This window comes from Schistocerca americana, chromosome 2 (genome assembly GCF_021461395.2).
Source record: "Schistocerca americana isolate TAMUIC-IGC-003095 chromosome 2, iqSchAmer2.1, whole genome shotgun sequence".
NCBI lineage: Eukaryota > Metazoa > Arthropoda > Insecta > Orthoptera > Acrididae > Schistocerca > Schistocerca americana.
In genome coordinates, this window is record NC_060120.1 from 1,114,401,772 (window position 1) to 1,114,420,017 (window position 18,246).

At 36.4% G+C, this 18,246-nt stretch overlaps 1 protein-coding gene across 1 annotated transcript in view; it reads right to left on the minus strand.

Annotated features, from left to right (window-relative positions):
* LOC124594714 (cilia- and flagella-associated protein 57) overlaps positions 1-18,246 on the minus strand; it is a 287,883-nt gene that overhangs the window by 139,883 nt on the left and 129,754 nt on the right. The window contains exons 6-8 of the mRNA XM_047133082.1: positions 16,365-16,582; positions 16,070-16,282; positions 15,799-15,969 (exon numbers count right to left, since the gene is read on the minus strand). Coding sequence (XP_046989038.1) covers positions 15,799-15,969; positions 16,070-16,282; positions 16,365-16,582 — 602 coding nt within the window. The remainder of the gene's footprint in view (positions 1-15,798; positions 15,970-16,069; positions 16,283-16,364; positions 16,583-18,246) is intronic.

The following is an 18,246-nucleotide window of genomic DNA, read 5'->3' on the forward strand; positions in this document are numbered from 1 at the left end:
TTTGAAACCCAACTCACACTGGAAGCTTTTTATCAGGGCAGTCCGGTAGAGGCAGTGTTTCTTGAATGGTCACAAGTTTGTTTAATCCATGGTCAAGTGTCACAGAGATATTGAAGGAACTGAACTGGAAGACTCCTGAAGATAGACATAAATGATCCCAAGAAAGCCTATTAACAAAGATTCAAGAGCCGGTCTTAATTGATGACTCTAGACATATACTACAGTCCTCTATGTGTCACTCACATAGGGATCGTGAGAATAAGATTAGAATTTTTACTGCATGCACAGAGGCATTCAAACAATCATTCTTTCCATGCTCCGTATGTTAATAGAACAGGAAGAAACCCTAAGACTGGTACAGTGGGACATGCGCTCTGCCATGAATCTCATGGTGCTGTGAAGAGTGTAGATGTAGATAAAACAATTTGGAATATTGTTGAAAGGGAAATAGGGCAGCTGAAAGGACAGGTAGACTAGATTTCTATAAAAATTCAATGAAAAAATCAATTATTGATAGTATAATGTAAATTGACAGATGAAAAATCTCCTCACAAAGCGTCAGCAGGCCAACTCACTCACACACACACACGCATACATACACACACAAAAGGATTTAACTTTTACAAGCTTTCAGAGCAAGAGGCTCCTTCTTCTTGTGGAGGAGTTGAAGGGGAAGGAAGAGGGGTGAAGGAAAAGGACTGGAGAGGTTTAGGGAAAGGGGTACACTTTAGAAAAATCATCCAGATACCCGGATCAGGGGAGACTTATTGGATGGGACGAGAAGGAAAGTCTGTAGCACAAAATGTTTTTTACATCATCATGTCTGGAGGACCCTCAAGAGGCAGAGGCAGAGGGTGAAAATGGGAATCTGGTGTATCAAAAAGAAAAAGAAAAGCTGAGATGATTATACAGGGTGATTCAAAAAGAATACCACAACTTTAAAAACGTGTATTTAATGAAAGAAACATAATATAACCTTCTGTTATACATCATTACAAAGAGTATTCAAAAAGGTTTTTTTTCACTCAAAAACAAGTTCAGAGATGTTCAATATGGCCCCCTCCAGACACTCGAGCAATATCAACCCGATACTCCAACTCGTTCCACACTCTCTGTAGCATATCAGGCGTAACAGTTTGGATAGCTGCTGTTATTTCTCATTTCAAATCATCAATGGTGGCTGGGAGAGGTGGCCGAAACACCATATCCTTAACATACCCCCATAAGAAAAAATCGCAGGAGGTAAGATCAGGGCTTCTTGGAGGCCAGTGATGAAGTGCTCTGTCACGGGCTGCCTGGCGGCCGATCCATCACCTCGGGTAGTTGACATTCAGGTTTCATAACTAACCTTTTTCGTAGGACTCTCCATACAGTTGATTGTGGAATTTGCAGCTCTCTGCTAGCTCTACGAGTCGATTTTCCTGGACTGCGAACAAATGCTTGTCGGATGCGTGCTACATTTTCATCACTCGTTCTCGGCCGTCCAGAACTTTTCCCTTTGCACAAACACCCATTCTCTGTAAACTGTTCATACCAATGTTTAATACACCACCTATCTGGAGGTTTAACACCATACTTCATTCGAAATGCACGCTGAACAACTGTCATCGATTCACTTCTGCTGTACTCAATAACACAAAAAGCTTTCTGTTGAGCGGTCGCCATCTTAGCATCAACTGACGCTGACGCCTAGTCAACAGTGCCTCAAGCGAACAAATGTACAACTAAATGAAACTTTATAGCTCCCTTAATTCGCCAACAGATAGTGCTTAGCTCTGCCTTTTGTCGTTGCAGAGTTTTAAATTCCTGTATACAACAAAACTATGAGTTCGAATATATGAAATTTCTTAAGTAAACTTCAGGTGTAATTGCTCCAGATACTTCTGATGAAGGTCTTATCCAAGTGTCTTTAGTTACTGAAACAGAAGCAGCTTACACTTTCTGACACATCATCAGAGTTGGGTGAAACTGCTGTGATCCGAGATTGTGAGCTGAATAAACTGATAATCAAGAGCAAACCATTCATATAAGAGAGCTGTTTATAAATTAGATCCAGGAAAGTTGGTATTTCTAGTAACAGATCCTCATCATCATAATTTATTTCAAAATAGTACCTAACGAAACCTAGAGAAACCTGATGAAAGTTACACCAAAGATGCAAATAAAAGACATTTTACTAAATTTCATTTTACTAGAAAATGAGTAATGGTCAAAACCAACATTGTAGATGGTTAGCTTACTCCATATCTCAAGACAAAGTTTATTGCTTTCCATGTCGACTTTTTTTTACATATTCAGGCACAGATGCTAAAAGAAGGATGTTGCGACTGGGAAGTTCTAAGTAGGATATTACAAATACATGAACAAATTCAAGGACATATGGAATGCATGATTATATGAATGGAATTCTATAAAGGAATCAAACATGGAAAAATAATAAATAAGTAAAATGAGGGACTGATTATGAAATCACAAAGGTATTGGTATAACTAATTTGAAAGACTGATTGATATAATAAAGTACTTAGCTTCACACAATCTGGTGTTTAGAGGGCATCGACAATCCCTTAATCTGATCAATATCAGAAATAGTGGAAATTTTACAGACTTATTTCAGTTGTTATTCAAATATGGTCTAGCACTTGCAATGTATTAACGAAAAGCAACTTTGTCAGCATTATATGAACCACGACATACTGGTACAAAATGAATTAATTACATTAATGTCCAGATATGTTATTAATGAAATTATAAACAGTCAAACAAGCAAAGTATTATGCCTTAATGCTGGATTGTACCAGGGATCCGAGTCGTGCGGAAGAAATGTCAATGTGGAAGGTAGGAGATGGCAGAAGTAAGGCTGTGAGAATGGGGCGTGAGTCGTGCTTGGGTAGCTCAGTTGGTAGAGCACATGCCTGCGAAAGGCAAAGGTCCTGAGTTCGAGTCTCAGTCCGACACACAGTTTTAATCTGCCAGGAAGTTTCAAATGTCAATAATATTAAGATTTTGTAATCACTCATCTGGAGAGATAGAGGAACATTTCATTGGGTTTACTGCCATCACAGAAACAATGGGAGAGTATTTAACAAATGCCATTTTAAAGAATCAAGAATTTTATTCACCGTAGATCATTTTACAATGATATTGGCTTCGTCATACAAGATGTACCAGTACATACAGAATAATAAAATAAACTTCTGTCAATACATTATAGAATACATTTGAAGCATGGCAGTGTACCAAATTACAAAGGATAGCTTTTAAAAGTTAACGCAACAAGCTATCTTATAATCTAATATAATATGGTATTTTATTGTTTATAGTATAAACTTTGTAATTACACACGATTAACCACAGCACAAAATAATATGTTTAACTACAGACAACTTTTAAATGCTTATATTCTCCTCAGGCATCTCAAAGAATTCTGTAATGTCATAGAATGGATGATCTGACAGCCAGCTGTACCACTTAATTTTAAAAGAATTTGTATCCATAGACTGAACATGAAATGGCAGTTTATTGAATATTTTGAGTGGGTTAACTTTGTGGGAATTTCCTGTTCTCGCTAATCTGTGGCGTGGTATGTCTAATTTACCATTAGCCCTGGTGTTGTGTTCGTGTATTTCCCTTCTGGCAATAAATTCTGAAATATTATTTTTAATATAGAGTACAGACACATAGATGTATAGATTTATAATTGTAAGTATTCTGAGTCTGGAAAAAATAGGACGATAGTGCTCCCTATGACCTCTTTTACATATTATACGTACGACTTTTTTTTGTAATTTCAATACGTTCTTGATGTGAGGGGAGTGCCTCCATATAATCAGACCATATGAAATATGTGACTGGAATAGCCCAAAGTATGTCACCCTGAGGTACTCCAAGCTCACTACCTCCCTTAGTTTCAAGAGAAGGTATGCCACCCGAGATATTTTTTCACATACATGATTGACATGTTCCTCCCAATATATTTTTGAGTCAATGTGAATACCTAAGAGTTTTACCGACTTATTGGCTACTACATTTGATGTTCCCATTAGAAGTTGTTGTGTTTTGTCAGGGTTGCATAGGAGCTTATTGGCTGCAAACCAGTCCAGGGCCTTATCTAGTGTTTCTTTGGTTAAGTTATTCAGATCTAAAATGTTCTGATGTGTGGTAAGTAGTGTTGTATCGTCAGCATAACACACAAATGGGTGAGCTATATTTTTAGGTAAATCATTAATAGCGACAATGAAGAAGAATGGTCCAAGGATAGACCCTTGTGGTACACCTGCGCTGATTTCCATGATGGAAGAATTTAAATTTCTGACAAACGAATTGTTTCGGTTACTTAAATAAGAATTTATCACACATAAAGTGCTCCCTCTCTCCCCATAAAACTCTAGTTTCCCCAGTAGTATGTCAACAGGAATGCAATCGAAAGCTTTGCTTAGGTCACATAATACCAGTGATACCATGTTATTAGTTTCAAAAGCTGTTAAGGTTTGGTCAAAAAGGAAATAGAAAATAATGGTTTAGACCTACAAAACCATCAAGGACAGGGATAAGATAATGGTGCCAATATGGTTGACATTAATAAAGGTGTTAGAACAAGAATACTCAATATTAATCCATGTGATTTGTTCAAACCCTGCAGATGCCATTATTGGAATTTGCTTTTGCTAGATACTGTTAACACTTCTACAACAGCTGAAATGTTTTCCACCTTCATCAATAATGTTCATGTGCTTTTTACAAAATGAAGCAAGTGTTGGGCTCTTTGTAAAACTAAATCGAAATTGACATTGAAAGCACTGTTTGAAACACGATGGAAAGTAGAATCAGAGCTGTAAAACCGTTACTTTTGCAGTTTGATTACATCATCAAAAGTGTGAGTGACCTGAAAAATACAACTGATGATTCCGAAACTCTCAGCAACTGTGAAGCAGTCTTGAAGGAAACGTTAACTTTTGAGTTTATTGTTGCAATTCAGGCGCCATATGACAATGATGATGATGTTTGGTTTGTGGTGCACTCAAAAGTCCCAATTTTAACACAGTCCATTTTCTTTTCACAATCCAATCTAGTCACTCTCACAAATGATGAGGACAACACAAACACCCAGTCCCCGGCCAGAGAAAATCCCCCAACCCGGGATTGAACCTGGGACCTCATGATCCAGAGGCAACAACACCAGCCCCTAGGCCACGAGCTGCGGACCATGTGTGGTATGAGGTTTTACTACATGTCAACATTATAAGTAAATTATGGCAATCAGTTCAAAGAACTTGAAAGTTGCTACTGACACTTTACGTTCATTTCGTGAGTGGATTCAAGAATTCTGTAACACAGCTTGAAACAAGCATTGCAGAAGCTTGATTGTCTGTAGAAGAAAGTAATTACAAAACTGAGTCACAGTTTAAAAAAAAAGAATAGCACAGAAAGAAACAAATGTTCTGTTGTGAATAAATTGATGAATCTATACAATTGCTGAAATGCATTAGTTAGCTTTTTTTAACACAACAATAGGTGCTATAACTGTCGACACTGAATGTCAATTCAAAGTAGTCAATGAATATTTTGAACAATTTGGTTTTATATAGTATATGAATTGTTTGAAATTGTTATTCAAGGACGACCTTCACAAACACTGTAATGATTTATGTACAATAGTTTGAGAAGGCAAAAATAGCAACAAACAGCCTATCAAACTTTATGAGGAACTCTAACTTTTAAAATCCAACCTACAGGACTCAAAGACCCAAAACAACTTATTCAGTTCATATCACAAAAATAATTTGGAAGAAGTATACTGATATCTTCACATAACAATCAAATTAATGCTCAAAGTTTTGGTCAGTACAGCTTCTGCCAAGAGAAGTTTGTGTCAAAGCTAAAATTCATTAAGACATACATAAGAAGTGTGATGTGCCAAGAAAGACTATCTGCATTGTCAGTAACGTCAATTGAAGCATAAATAGCAGCTGGTATTATCTACGATGTAATTTTTAAAAAATACAATGAGGCAAAAAACTGGAAGTTTCGTTTATTCTAATGTGTGTGTGTTTAATATAATTTTTTTCATTGGAATAATCCTTGCATATTACAATAATAAAATTTGTGCATAATTATTGTTCATGTATAATTCAGCTCATTTAATTTAACATTTTCTTTCTGACTGTAAAGTGAAAGAGGCCTCGAAAAGCTGATTAGTCACCATCGTTCAGATTTTGCCTAGTGCCGCCACTGTTTCTGGATAAACTGATATGCCTTTGTTAAGCCACTGCATGAAAAGGGGGATAGATCTGATGGTGACAACTACTACCCAATCTCACTTCTGAAAGTTTTATTCAAAATTCTTGAAAAAGTAATGCACTGATGAGTAGCTTCATTGGAAATGATATTGAAAGAGAAAAGCAACCAGATATACTATGCTTCACTGATGTTGTCCTTAGACAGATTCAGTTTAGCATCTCAATATTGCAGATCCAACATGGAGATGGGTGGAACAGTGATTTATGTTAGAAATAATGTAGTATTTAGAAATCTTGATGTAAGCAAATTTTGTATTGAGCAACACTTTTAAGTGTGTGGTATAGAACTGGCAACAAATAGTGTATCAGTAGTCATATTATCAATTTACAGAGCACCTGCAGGTAATCTTGGAATCTTTCTCAAACAGATTGAACCAATGTTATCAAAATTGACAGAAAAAACATTTCAGTCATAATACTAGCCAACTTTAATGTAAATTTCTGGAATGAAAGTTATGACAGAATGAAGGGGAGCAACTAATGAGCTGTTACAATCTAATGCAACTAGTTGAATTTCCCACTAGGTTAACTGACCACTCCAGTACTCTAATTGATAATGTGTTTGTTGATAAGTCTAGGCACAGTATCTTGACAGTCAGTCAAGTCCTAAATGGGCTGTCAGACCATGATGCTATACTTCTGACAATCCTCCATTTAAATCTTAACAGAAAACCAAAAGCTATCTGGAAAAATGTGAGACCAATAAATGAAGAAACAATGGAGACATACAGGCAGAAGCTACAGTTAGTTGACTGGTCTGAAGTATTCAACTCAGCAGGTGTCAACGCAAAATTTAATGTATTTATTAATTCAACATCAAATCTTTTTGAGGAGGTGTTTCCAAATAAAAGAGTCAGAGAAAATCAATGTAACCCTGCATTTAAGCCATGCATTACCCAGGGCACCAAAATTTCATGTAAAACAAAAAGAGAATTGAATGCCTCAGCCAGACAGTCTAACAATACTGCAGTGATGGGGCAATATAAAGTGTACTCTAAGATATTAAGGAAGGTGATCCAGAAAAGTATGTATCTAAAAAAGAAAATTGACAAATCATATAAAAAAATGAAAACCATATGGAAATATGTTAAAAGCAAGACAGGGAAAAGCCTATCTGCCAAAGAAGTCATTAGCTTAAGAACTGGGAGCCTTTCGGTGGATGCTCCCAAAATGGTGGCTAATATCTTTAACAATCATTTCCTAACAGTCACCAACCAAATGGGATGCCAGGGTTCTGTTAAGACAGCTACAGAATACTTGCAAAACACCTTAACTAACAAATAGATGAGATACATCTTCAAAAAGTTACAGTGATAGAATTAGAAAAAATAATTATTTCTTTAAAATGTAAAAATTCTGCTGGAGTTGACAACATTTCCAGCAAGTTACTGAAATACAGTTGTGAAGAAATAAGTACAGTCCTCTGCCATATTAGTAATACGTCATTGGAAGAAGGTGTTTTTCCCGACAGGCTAAAGTATGGGTTTATATGACCCAATTTATAAAAAGGGAGAAAAGACTGAGGCTACAAACTATCGACCAATTTCATTACTCTCAGTTTTCTCCAAGGTACTAGAGAAATTGAAGCATAGCAGAATGGTTGAGCATCTTAGTAAATATAACATCCTCAGCAGTAGCCAATTTGGCTTTAGGAAAGGGGTATCAGCTGTGGATGCAATACATGCCTTTCTTGACAATGTTATGGAAGCTATAAATAATAATATGATGATGGCTGGAATATTTTGTGACCTGTCAAAAGCTTTTGACAGTGTAAGTCACCATATTCTCTCGAGCAAAGCCAAGACCCTAGGAATGGGTGGAACCGTAGGCACATGACTTGAATCCTGTCTGTGTGGTAGAAAGTAGAAGTAATCGTGGAAGGACTGCATGGTGGCCAGGTATCTTCAGAATGGGGCTCCATTACTGCAGGAGTACCTCAAGACTCAGTATTAGGCCCACTGCTCTTTCTAATATTTATAAATGACTTAGCACTATGTACAGAATATGGGAAAATACTCATGTTTGTTGACGACACCACTTTATCAGTTAATAATCTCTCAGGGAATGTGTCAAATGAGGCTGCAAATAAAGCTCTTGCAGATATGACAAACTGGTTTGAAACCAATGGCCTTACAGTCAACCTAAAAAAGACAAATTACATTCGTTTCTCTTCAAACACAAATGTTACTAATGAAATGAACCTAAAAATGGGTGAGCACAAGATTTTGAAGGTTGAGTCCTCCAAATTCTTGGGTCTGCATATAGATAGCAAAATGAAGTGGCACCACCATATTCAAGATCTGTGCAAAAGGCTAAGCTCAGTAACGTTTGCCTTAAGAATAATTTCAGACACTAGGGAAATGATTACAATAAAAACTGCATATTTTGGCTATTTTCACCAACTTATGGCCTATAGTATAATATTTTGGGGAAATCAACCAATAGCAAAAAAAGTGTTCCATGCACAGAAGCGAGCAATAAGAATTATGTGTGGAGTACATACTAGGCACTCATGCAGGGTTCAGTTTAGAGCTCTACAAATCCTTACAACACCTGCCAAATATATTTTTTTCCTTGATGTGCTTTGTTTCAAAAAATTGCAACTTATTCAAAATCAATAGCTTGCACCACGGTTATAACAGCCGAAGGAAACTGGATATCCATTATGAGCTAAAAACGAAAAGCATGGTCCAGAAGGGGGTTTTATACAGTGGCCCCAAGATTTTTATTGCCCTCACACCGCACATTAAAGAACTGGTTGGAAACATGCCAAAGTTTAAAGAAAATCTGAAGCAGTTCCTTTTAGATGAATCTTGTTACAGTATTGATGAATTTCTTAGCAAAAATGCATAGAATCTTTTGTTTGTGCTTAAACCTTACTGTGTGACCTCTACAATTGATTAATCATACTCTGTAAGTACAGTGTAACTTGATACAATACCCAAATTAATGTATGTCTGTATATGATGCCTCTATAACTTAAGAACAATACCCAAATTTATGTATGATTGTATATTCCTTCAGATGTCCTGTATCTTAACTAATATGTAAGGGTATATGCTAAACTTCACAGTTTCTTTAACCTAATGATAAGATCAATGTATCTGTGCACAAAACAATAATCTGTAAAAACATTTTGACTCGTTCTATATCCAGGGATATGTTCCCATATGGATCTATGGAACACGAAATAAATAAGTAAAATCTGCATTGTCACCTAAAACAGGCAGAAGACATTCTTTTTTGGTGCTACACATTTTTGAGGTTTTGATAGGGATAAACTTATGCTGCAGTGTTCTTCGTTGGGATGCCAGTGTAGAAGTGTGCACAGATCAGCTAAGCCAAAAATCCTTGCAATAGATACATTTATTTATATATAGAGGCCAACTTCAGAATTTTTCCTTGTATGTGACCACATTTACAAGATCATGTGTCGATTTAAAGTTCCCACATGTTTTATGATTCGAGTCACTTCTTCTGCATTACCTTTCATTAACTCCATTTTCAAATGCTCCTTTACAAAACAAAGCCCAGAAGAATTACCCCAATTGAATCCTCATACCACTGAAAAAATTAATGAAATTAGTGTGTCAGTGGTGTTGATTGACAGCTGAAATTGTTAAAATTGAACAAAGCTCCAGGCACCAATGGAATCCCTGTCAGAATTTTCAGCTGAGTTAGCTCCTCTTCCAGCTACAATCTATCATAGACCCCTCAAACAAAAAGCCATGCCTAGTTCTTGCAAAAAGCCTCAGGCCACTCACATCTACAAGAACAGTAGTAGAAGTGATCCACAGAATTACCATGTAGTATCGCTGACATCAACTTATTGTAGAATCTTTGACATATTCTGAGCTCAAATGTAATGAGGTACCTGGAACAGAATGACCTCCTCAGTGACAGCCATCATGGCTCTCAAAAACATCGATCATGTGAAACCCAACTCGCACTTTTCTCACATGACATACTGGAAGTTTTCGATCAGGGCAATCCAGTGGATGCAGTGTTTCTTTATTTCCAAAAAGCATTTGACTCAGTACTGGATATATGTTTATTGACAAAAGTATGATCATATGGGGTATCAAGTGAAATTTGTGACTGGATTGAGAACTTTTTGATTAGGAGGACATAGCATGTTACCTGGAATGGAGAGTCATTATCAGACATAGAAGTAACTTCAGGTGTGCCCCAGGGAAGTGTTTTGGGATCTCTGCTGTTCATGTTGTAAATGAATGATCTTGTAGAGAATATTACTAGTAAAGTCAGGCTTTTTGTAGATGATACAGTTATCTATCATGAAGCACTATCTGAAAGAAGCTGTATAAATATTCAGTCAGACCTTGATAAGATTTCAACATGGCACGGAGATTGGCAGTTTGCTCTAAATGTATAGAAATGTAAAATTTTGCACTACGTACAATGGAAACAACGTAATATCCTATGACTACAATATCAATACGTCACTGTGGGAATCAGCCAATTCATACAAATACCCAGGTGTAACACTTTGTAAGGATGATCATATATGTTCACTTGTGGACAAAACATGTGGCAAGTGTGTGGGACCCACCTACCAGATGGGACTAACAGGGAATATTGAACGCATACAGTGAAGGACAGCATGAATAGTCACAGGTTTGTTTAATCCATTGAAGAGTGTCACAGACTCTTGAAGATGGATGTAAACTATCATAAGAAAATCTAGTAACAAAGTTTACAGAACTGGTTTAAATAATTACTCTGGAGTCATACTTTGTATTGCTCACACAGGGATTGTGAGGATAAGATTAGATTAATTACTGCATGCATAGAGGCATTCAAACAATCATTCTTCGCTTGCTCCATACACGAATGGAACAGGAAGAAACCTAAATTACTGGTACAATGGGACGTACTCTCTGCCATGCACCTCACAGTGTTTTACAGAGTATAAATATAGATGTAGAAATAGATTTGTAAAAATGAAGCTGTAACAAAGTGTCAGTCTGGTTTTCCAAAAGGCTTCCCAGCAGAAAATGCTGTATACCCCTTTACTGATCAAATATTAAAAGTGTTTATCTGAATAATTGAACACCACCCACTGGGGTTTCTTATGATCTCTCAAAGGCTTTTGATTGTGTGAATCATGAAATCCTTCAAGATAAGCTGAAATATTGTGGTATGAGTGGGGCAGTACACAAATGGTGCAGTTCATATGTAAGGATGCAGAATGTTGAAATTAACAGTGCAGATGGTCTGCTGAAATCAGAAGAGTCCCCTAACTGCGGAGGTATCAGGAACAGTGTCCAACAGGGTTCAGTCTTAGATCCCTTATTAATATTAATATATATTAATTACTTGCAACTCTGTACTCATGAAGATGCAAAACTAGTTCTTTTTCCTTTTGGAACTGTACAAATGTAGGTTGTGGACAGTTGGAAATATGGGTCTCATGGGAAGCATGCAAGGGATAAGTCCCTGCAGTCGCGCTATTCTCTGTGCCCTCGATGGCTCAGATGGATAGAGTGTCTGCCATGTAAACAGGAGATCCTGGGTTCCAGTCCAGGTCTAGGCACACATTTTCAACTGTACCCACCGAGGTATATTGACAAAACCTGTTGGCAGCTGAGGCTTTAGATTAATTATCATTTCTTTCTAGAGAAGCTGAATGGTCATCATTGGTATCTGTTCTTTTGGAACAGTTACTATCTTCATATATTTATTTTTGATGATAGTACTAGTAATCACATCCAAAAAATCAAGAATTAGCTGAGGAAATTGTAAATAACGTATTTTAGAAAATTATTACATGGTTCTCTGCAAATGGACTGTCATTAAATTTTGATAAAATATGTTATATACAGTTCTGTATGGTAAATGGCACAACACCATTAATAAATGTAGAGTCTGTAGCTAAGGCAAAATATTCCAAGTTTTTGGGTGTGTTCACTGATGAGAAATTGTGTTGGAAGAAACACATTGACACATTGATAATCTGCTGAAACATTTGAGTTCAGTTACTTATGCTATTAGGGTTACTGTAAATTTTGGCAATAACCATAAATTAGCTTACTATGACAATTTTCTTTCACTGCTTTCTTATGGAATCATATTTTGAGGTAATTCATTACTAAGGAAAAAAGTACTCATTGCACAAAAGTAAGTAATCAGAATAATAGGTGGAGTCCACCCAAGACCACTTTGCAGACATTTATTTAAGTAACTAGGGATATCACAATAGCTTCACAATACATTTATTCACTTATGAAATTTGTTATAAATAATCTATTCCAACTAAAAAATAATAGCAAAATGTGTAGCTACAACACTAGGAGAAAGAATGATTTTGACAAAGAAAGGGGTGAATTAAGCTGCCACAAAAGTTTTTGGTCACTTACCAAGTAGCATTAAAAGTCTGACAGATAGCGAACTATGTAAAGAAACCTTATGTTAAACTGACAGTTCCACATCATTACAAAATATTGTATTTGTGATTTATGGAACAAGTATTATTGCAACAAAGTTCCCAAATCTGTATATTAAATGTAAAAGTTATTTTAACAATACTGTTAATTATAAATAGGAAGGCTGAATAACCAATTATTTAGAAATGTAAAGATATCCTGAAGCTAATGGTGTTTGAATTTTGTAATTATAAGAAGTACCAGTACTGAAGTAACTGTCATTACCATCCCATGTTCTCAATATAGGGTTGGTGCATAAGTTCATAATGTTTTCCCATAAATTTAATAAACACAACAGATACTCATAACAGAGAATTAGTCATCAATAATATACTCTCCTTCACTATTCACAACAGTCTCTCAATGCTGGGGTAACTTTTCGATTCCACAACTGTAGAAACCACATGGTGTGGAGGTGAAAAATTTGCTGGGCAATAACTGGAATCCATTTTTGTCCACAAAAGAAGTTCCTTGAAGCTTGTGAATTGAATCGTGAATTGTGTTTTATTCATCTCATGACGTACATTTGCAGTCCACTTGGTTTGCATACAGGAGACATTTATAATGCAGTTACAATGATTTTTACATTAATAAATAATAGCACTACAATAAATAATAACACTACAAGGAATATCTATGTAACACATTAAATCCAGCTCAAATTTCCAGCTTGTCCTGCATAAAATCATCCACTGAGTAATAACACTTCAGTGTCAGTACCTCATATAGCTTTCTTTTGAATTGACCTAAATTCATCTGCATCAACTTGTTCCCTTTTAATTTATTACAAATTTTCATTCTCATGTTTTGAGGTCCCCAGGCATACAGTCTGAGGTGGTGAGTGGAGAGCATAAAATTTTCTTTTTTTTCTAGTATCATGTGAATGGAAAAAATAATTTCCTTCAAACAATTCAACAGAGTGTGGAAAACCTGAAAATCCAAGGGTGCAAGGTCAGGTGAATAAGGTGAGTGCAGAATGACTTTCCAGCACAACTCTCATATAGTGTTTCCAGGCAGGTGTTATGGTGGACTAGCATCACTTCATGCAGTCTTTTTCATTGTTGTTCTCGAACTACATCTGCAAGACATCGCAGCTGTTGACAACAAATGTCAGCAGCAATGGTTATACCTCTGGGAATCAAGTCTTGTACACCACACCACTGCTGTTTTACCAGATGTATAACATTATCTTTTGTCAATATATGAGGACTTTCTATGGGGAGTTGCTGCTTTGTTTAGGCTCAATCATTTCTTTCTTCTCTTTATGTTAGCATAAAGACACCACTTGTCATTACCATTAATGTTACAGGATATGAATGGTCAGTGTTCATGAGACAACTGATGATGAGCAAGCAGAGCTGCACATAAGGCTATCATCAGATTTTTTATTTTGGCTTAGAGCATGCAATATCCATACAACTGATTTTTGAACCTTCCTCATTACATGTAAATGTTTCATGATGGTGGAATGATCACAGCTCATCACATCTGTGAGTACTTGAGTACACTGAAGTGGATCATTGTGGGCTAATGCATTTAAAGAATGTTCATCAAATGCTGCAAGGTCTTCCTGAATACGGAGAGTAGCTGAAGTTGAAACGATCCTACTTAAAATAAGAAACCCATTTATTGCCATGCTGTGTCCAATGGCATTATCCCCAAACATGGTAAAAATGTTTCTGGATGCCTCTGCATCTGAATATTCTGTTGAGTCTTAGACATATCGTGAGTGCCATCACAAATAAATGAAAATAGAGCTTCCTACCTTTCTTCTAAGATTTTGTTTAATATCCTCACACAAAGATAATAGCTCATTCTGTGCTCTTGAAGATAAATAGTGTGCTACCTTCTCTTATTTCTCTTGATGGCTTTTTACACAAATTGTATATTCTCCTAAAATGAGTTATACTTAGTCAATAACTCAATTAACCACAAGAATTTACCATTATCTGCCTCTTGTATGTGGCTACTTCTTCTCAAAGTCACATTTCGTGGGGTTAAAAAGATATTAACATCTTAAATTCTTTTTAAGAGCTCACATAAAAAATCTCTTTCTTTAAGAAATAGTATCTGAAATGTGGAATGCATTAGGCTTTGTTCATAACATCTCCCTGCTAAATAATTATTTTTATGCAACAAACTGTTCTCATGATCAGGAAGAATGAAGTATAGTTTAAAATCTATTTTCACTTCAAATTTGTTGTTAGAGCATTTGGAATACAAGTGATGCTTGTAAATTTCCAACTTGGTCTACAAACTGTTGTGGAACAGTTTTAAGGGCAGCATTTGAAATGCCCTTTTCAACAGTCTTGTCTCTATCACTATTATTAACTGGATTCCAGTCATGGTCATGGGGTGCAGACTAAGAACAGTAACAAATGAGCAGCACACACGAAGCTTAGCTTCCCCCATTTGTGGTACTGGCATGTGCAGAATTTTAGGAGATATTGTCAGAATTTGAAGTGGTGTGTGAACTTAAATGGCTGGCAAAGGACATGTATGAGGAAGGTAAGATAAGGAGCATGGCTTTCATGAACTTGTAAGCTGAAATAGAATTTGGGAGAAGTAGAAATCTAAGTGACATCTGCAAAAACTTAAGATTGAATGGATGGGGCTTTTGTAGGTTTGAATGATTGTGAAACAAGTTATGCTGTTCTTCACTCTTTTAGTAGTTTCAGCTTATAGATGAGTTCTGTTGGGAAAAGTAAAAATAGTATTTTTCAGAGTAGTTCGCTGTTGAAAGTTAGATCAGATATTTTAGAGCATAAATAAGCTAAAGAAGACAACTATGTTGTTAGATTGAAGGTAGAATTGTCAGTTGCTCTACTTAATTATTATTGACTGAATTTTAAGGTGTAACTGAAAGGATCATTGTGAAAACTGAAGGGTTTGGTTGATAGCAGGGAGTATAGTGTTGTCAAAGATATTGTCAACAGAAGTTGTGAGTACAGAGGCAGAGTCTTGCAGACAATTTACATCACCAATAAACTTCTTCTTGAAAGTATGAGATTGATTGTCATAGTAGAAACAACTATATAATACTAAAATGGTACTCACACGTGTAATTGAGTGGTTGTGAATTGCCTGTTTCCTGGGATGAGGTGTCTCAGTTAGTGGCAATGGATACGAGAAAATAGTGCCAGATGAAGTACTTATGAATAAAACTGAGTTATCATGTGTGATAGTAATGCAATCAAGTTGTTCACAAATGTCCACTTCATTTATGACCTGTAAAAATAAAATTATAGTAATAATAATGCTAGTATCATATCCAGAAATTGCTTCTGTTTAAAAGAAAATCAGCTTAGATAACAATGACCTTTTTTACCTCAGAATCACTTATTTCTCTCAGTTTTCCATCACTTCCAACAGCAAACAGAGAACCTCCATATGAAAAGACTGTTATCCCAGAGAAAACACAGCTCTTTATTATTGTTTCACCTACTCTCCGGGTTGAAGGAATATACCATTCATAAACAGCACCTTCAGTTCCACAAGAAACAAGTTTGTCATCAGACTCAATCCAAGCAAGTGAGCGAATCTAAAAGGAATAAAAAGCTACAGACCCTTTTGATCATTATTTTTTTAATATAACCTTGATAAAGAAATTAAAAAGTTTTTACCTTCCCATTATGTCCTTTCAGAGTATAAACATTCTGAAATGTTATGCAAGAATATATTTGTATTATATTTCCATTGACAGCAGCAAATAAATGACCATTACAGCTAAAAGCACATTCAACACAGCTTCTAATAGGGAATGCTCTCATAGACTCTAGGTCATCAATAAGCACTTTTACATATCGGATCTTATGAGAAAATCCAATAGTAGCATACAGTCCTGAAAGAGTAGTTGGACCTTTAAGTTACCTGTTGAGGATGCATTAATACAGTAAATAAATAAAGGTACTATAACAAAGAACTGTTTTTGCCCAGTTTTCAAACACTTTAACTTTGCGAAGTTTTTTTTTTTTTTTTTTAAAAAAAAGAATGATTTGGAATAGAAAGTGCTAATAACCACTAACACACTGATGGTAAAAAAATCACAACACCAGAAAATAATTATTGTAGAGTAATGAAATTTCAGGAATACATTTCTCTAGATAACAATTTAAGTGATTAACATTGCATAATCACAAGTTAAATTAAGCACAAGATAAGCCATTGCAAATGTGAAACGCTGGTACATTAACAACTGATGTAACCACCAGAATGTTCAATGCAAGCGTGCAAATGTGCCTGCATTGTGCTGTAAAGGTGCCAGATATCAGTTTTGTGGGATGGAGTTCTATGCATGTTACTCTTGGTCAGTCAATACAGGGATGGCTAATACTGCTTGTGGATGGTACTGGGGTTGTCATCTGATGATGTCCCATATGTGCTCAATTGGATACAGATCTGGTGATTGAGCACATCAAGGCGACATGTTGACACTCTGTAGAGCACGTTGGGTTATAGCAGTAGTATACAGGTGACTGTTATCCTGTTGGAAAATATCTGCTGGAGTGCTGTTCAGGAACAGCAGAACAACAGATTGAATCACCAGACAGACACACAATTTTGCAACCAGGGTGCATGGAATAACCACAAGATTGCTCCTACTGTCATACAAAATCAAACTCCAGATGATAGCTCCAATTGTAGGTCCAGTGTGTCCAGTATCCAGACAGGTCGGTTGCAGACCAACTGGCCTCCTCCTAACCAATGCACGGCCATCTCGCACTGAGGCAAAACCAGCTTTCCTCAGAAAACACAACAGACCTCCACCCTGTTCTCCAATGAACTCATGCTTCACACCACTAAAGTCGCAAATGGCAGTGGTTTGAGGTCTGTGGAATGCGTGGTACAGGGCATCTGGCTCAGAGTTGTCCTTGAAGTAAATGATTTGTAACAGTTCATTCTGTCACTGTGGTTCCAGCTGTTGCTCAAATTGCTGCTGAAAATACACTATAATGTGCCAGAGCCATACGCTGAGCACAATGATCTTCCCTCTTGGTAGTGCCACGTGGACATCCAGAGTCCAGTCTTGTTCTGGCCATACATTCTCATGAGCGCCACTGCAAGCAGTCAAGTACAGTAGCTATATTCTTGATAATGCTTAATATCACAGAAGGAACATCCAGCTTCTCATTGACCTATCATAAGACCTCGTTCAAACTCAATGGGCTGATGAAGATTGCATCTTTGTTGCCTTAAAACGTTCTTGACCAACATCAGCTCATCTCAAAGATAACTGACACTCATAATTTTTACAGCATGTATTTAATGCAAACACGATTTGCACCCTCATAGTAGTGCTACTAGCACCACTCTTACATGGCAGAACAAAATCTGAACGGACATCACCTTTCAGATGTAGATGCATGCCTGTTAACTGTTGTGTATATCATAAAACTCCTTCTTGATGTTGCAATACTTTTTTCCATCAGTTAAGTACCTAGTATCAGAGACAAAGTGTTTAATCTTACTGTGTATCTGTATTCTGCATTGTGAGTAATGTTTCAT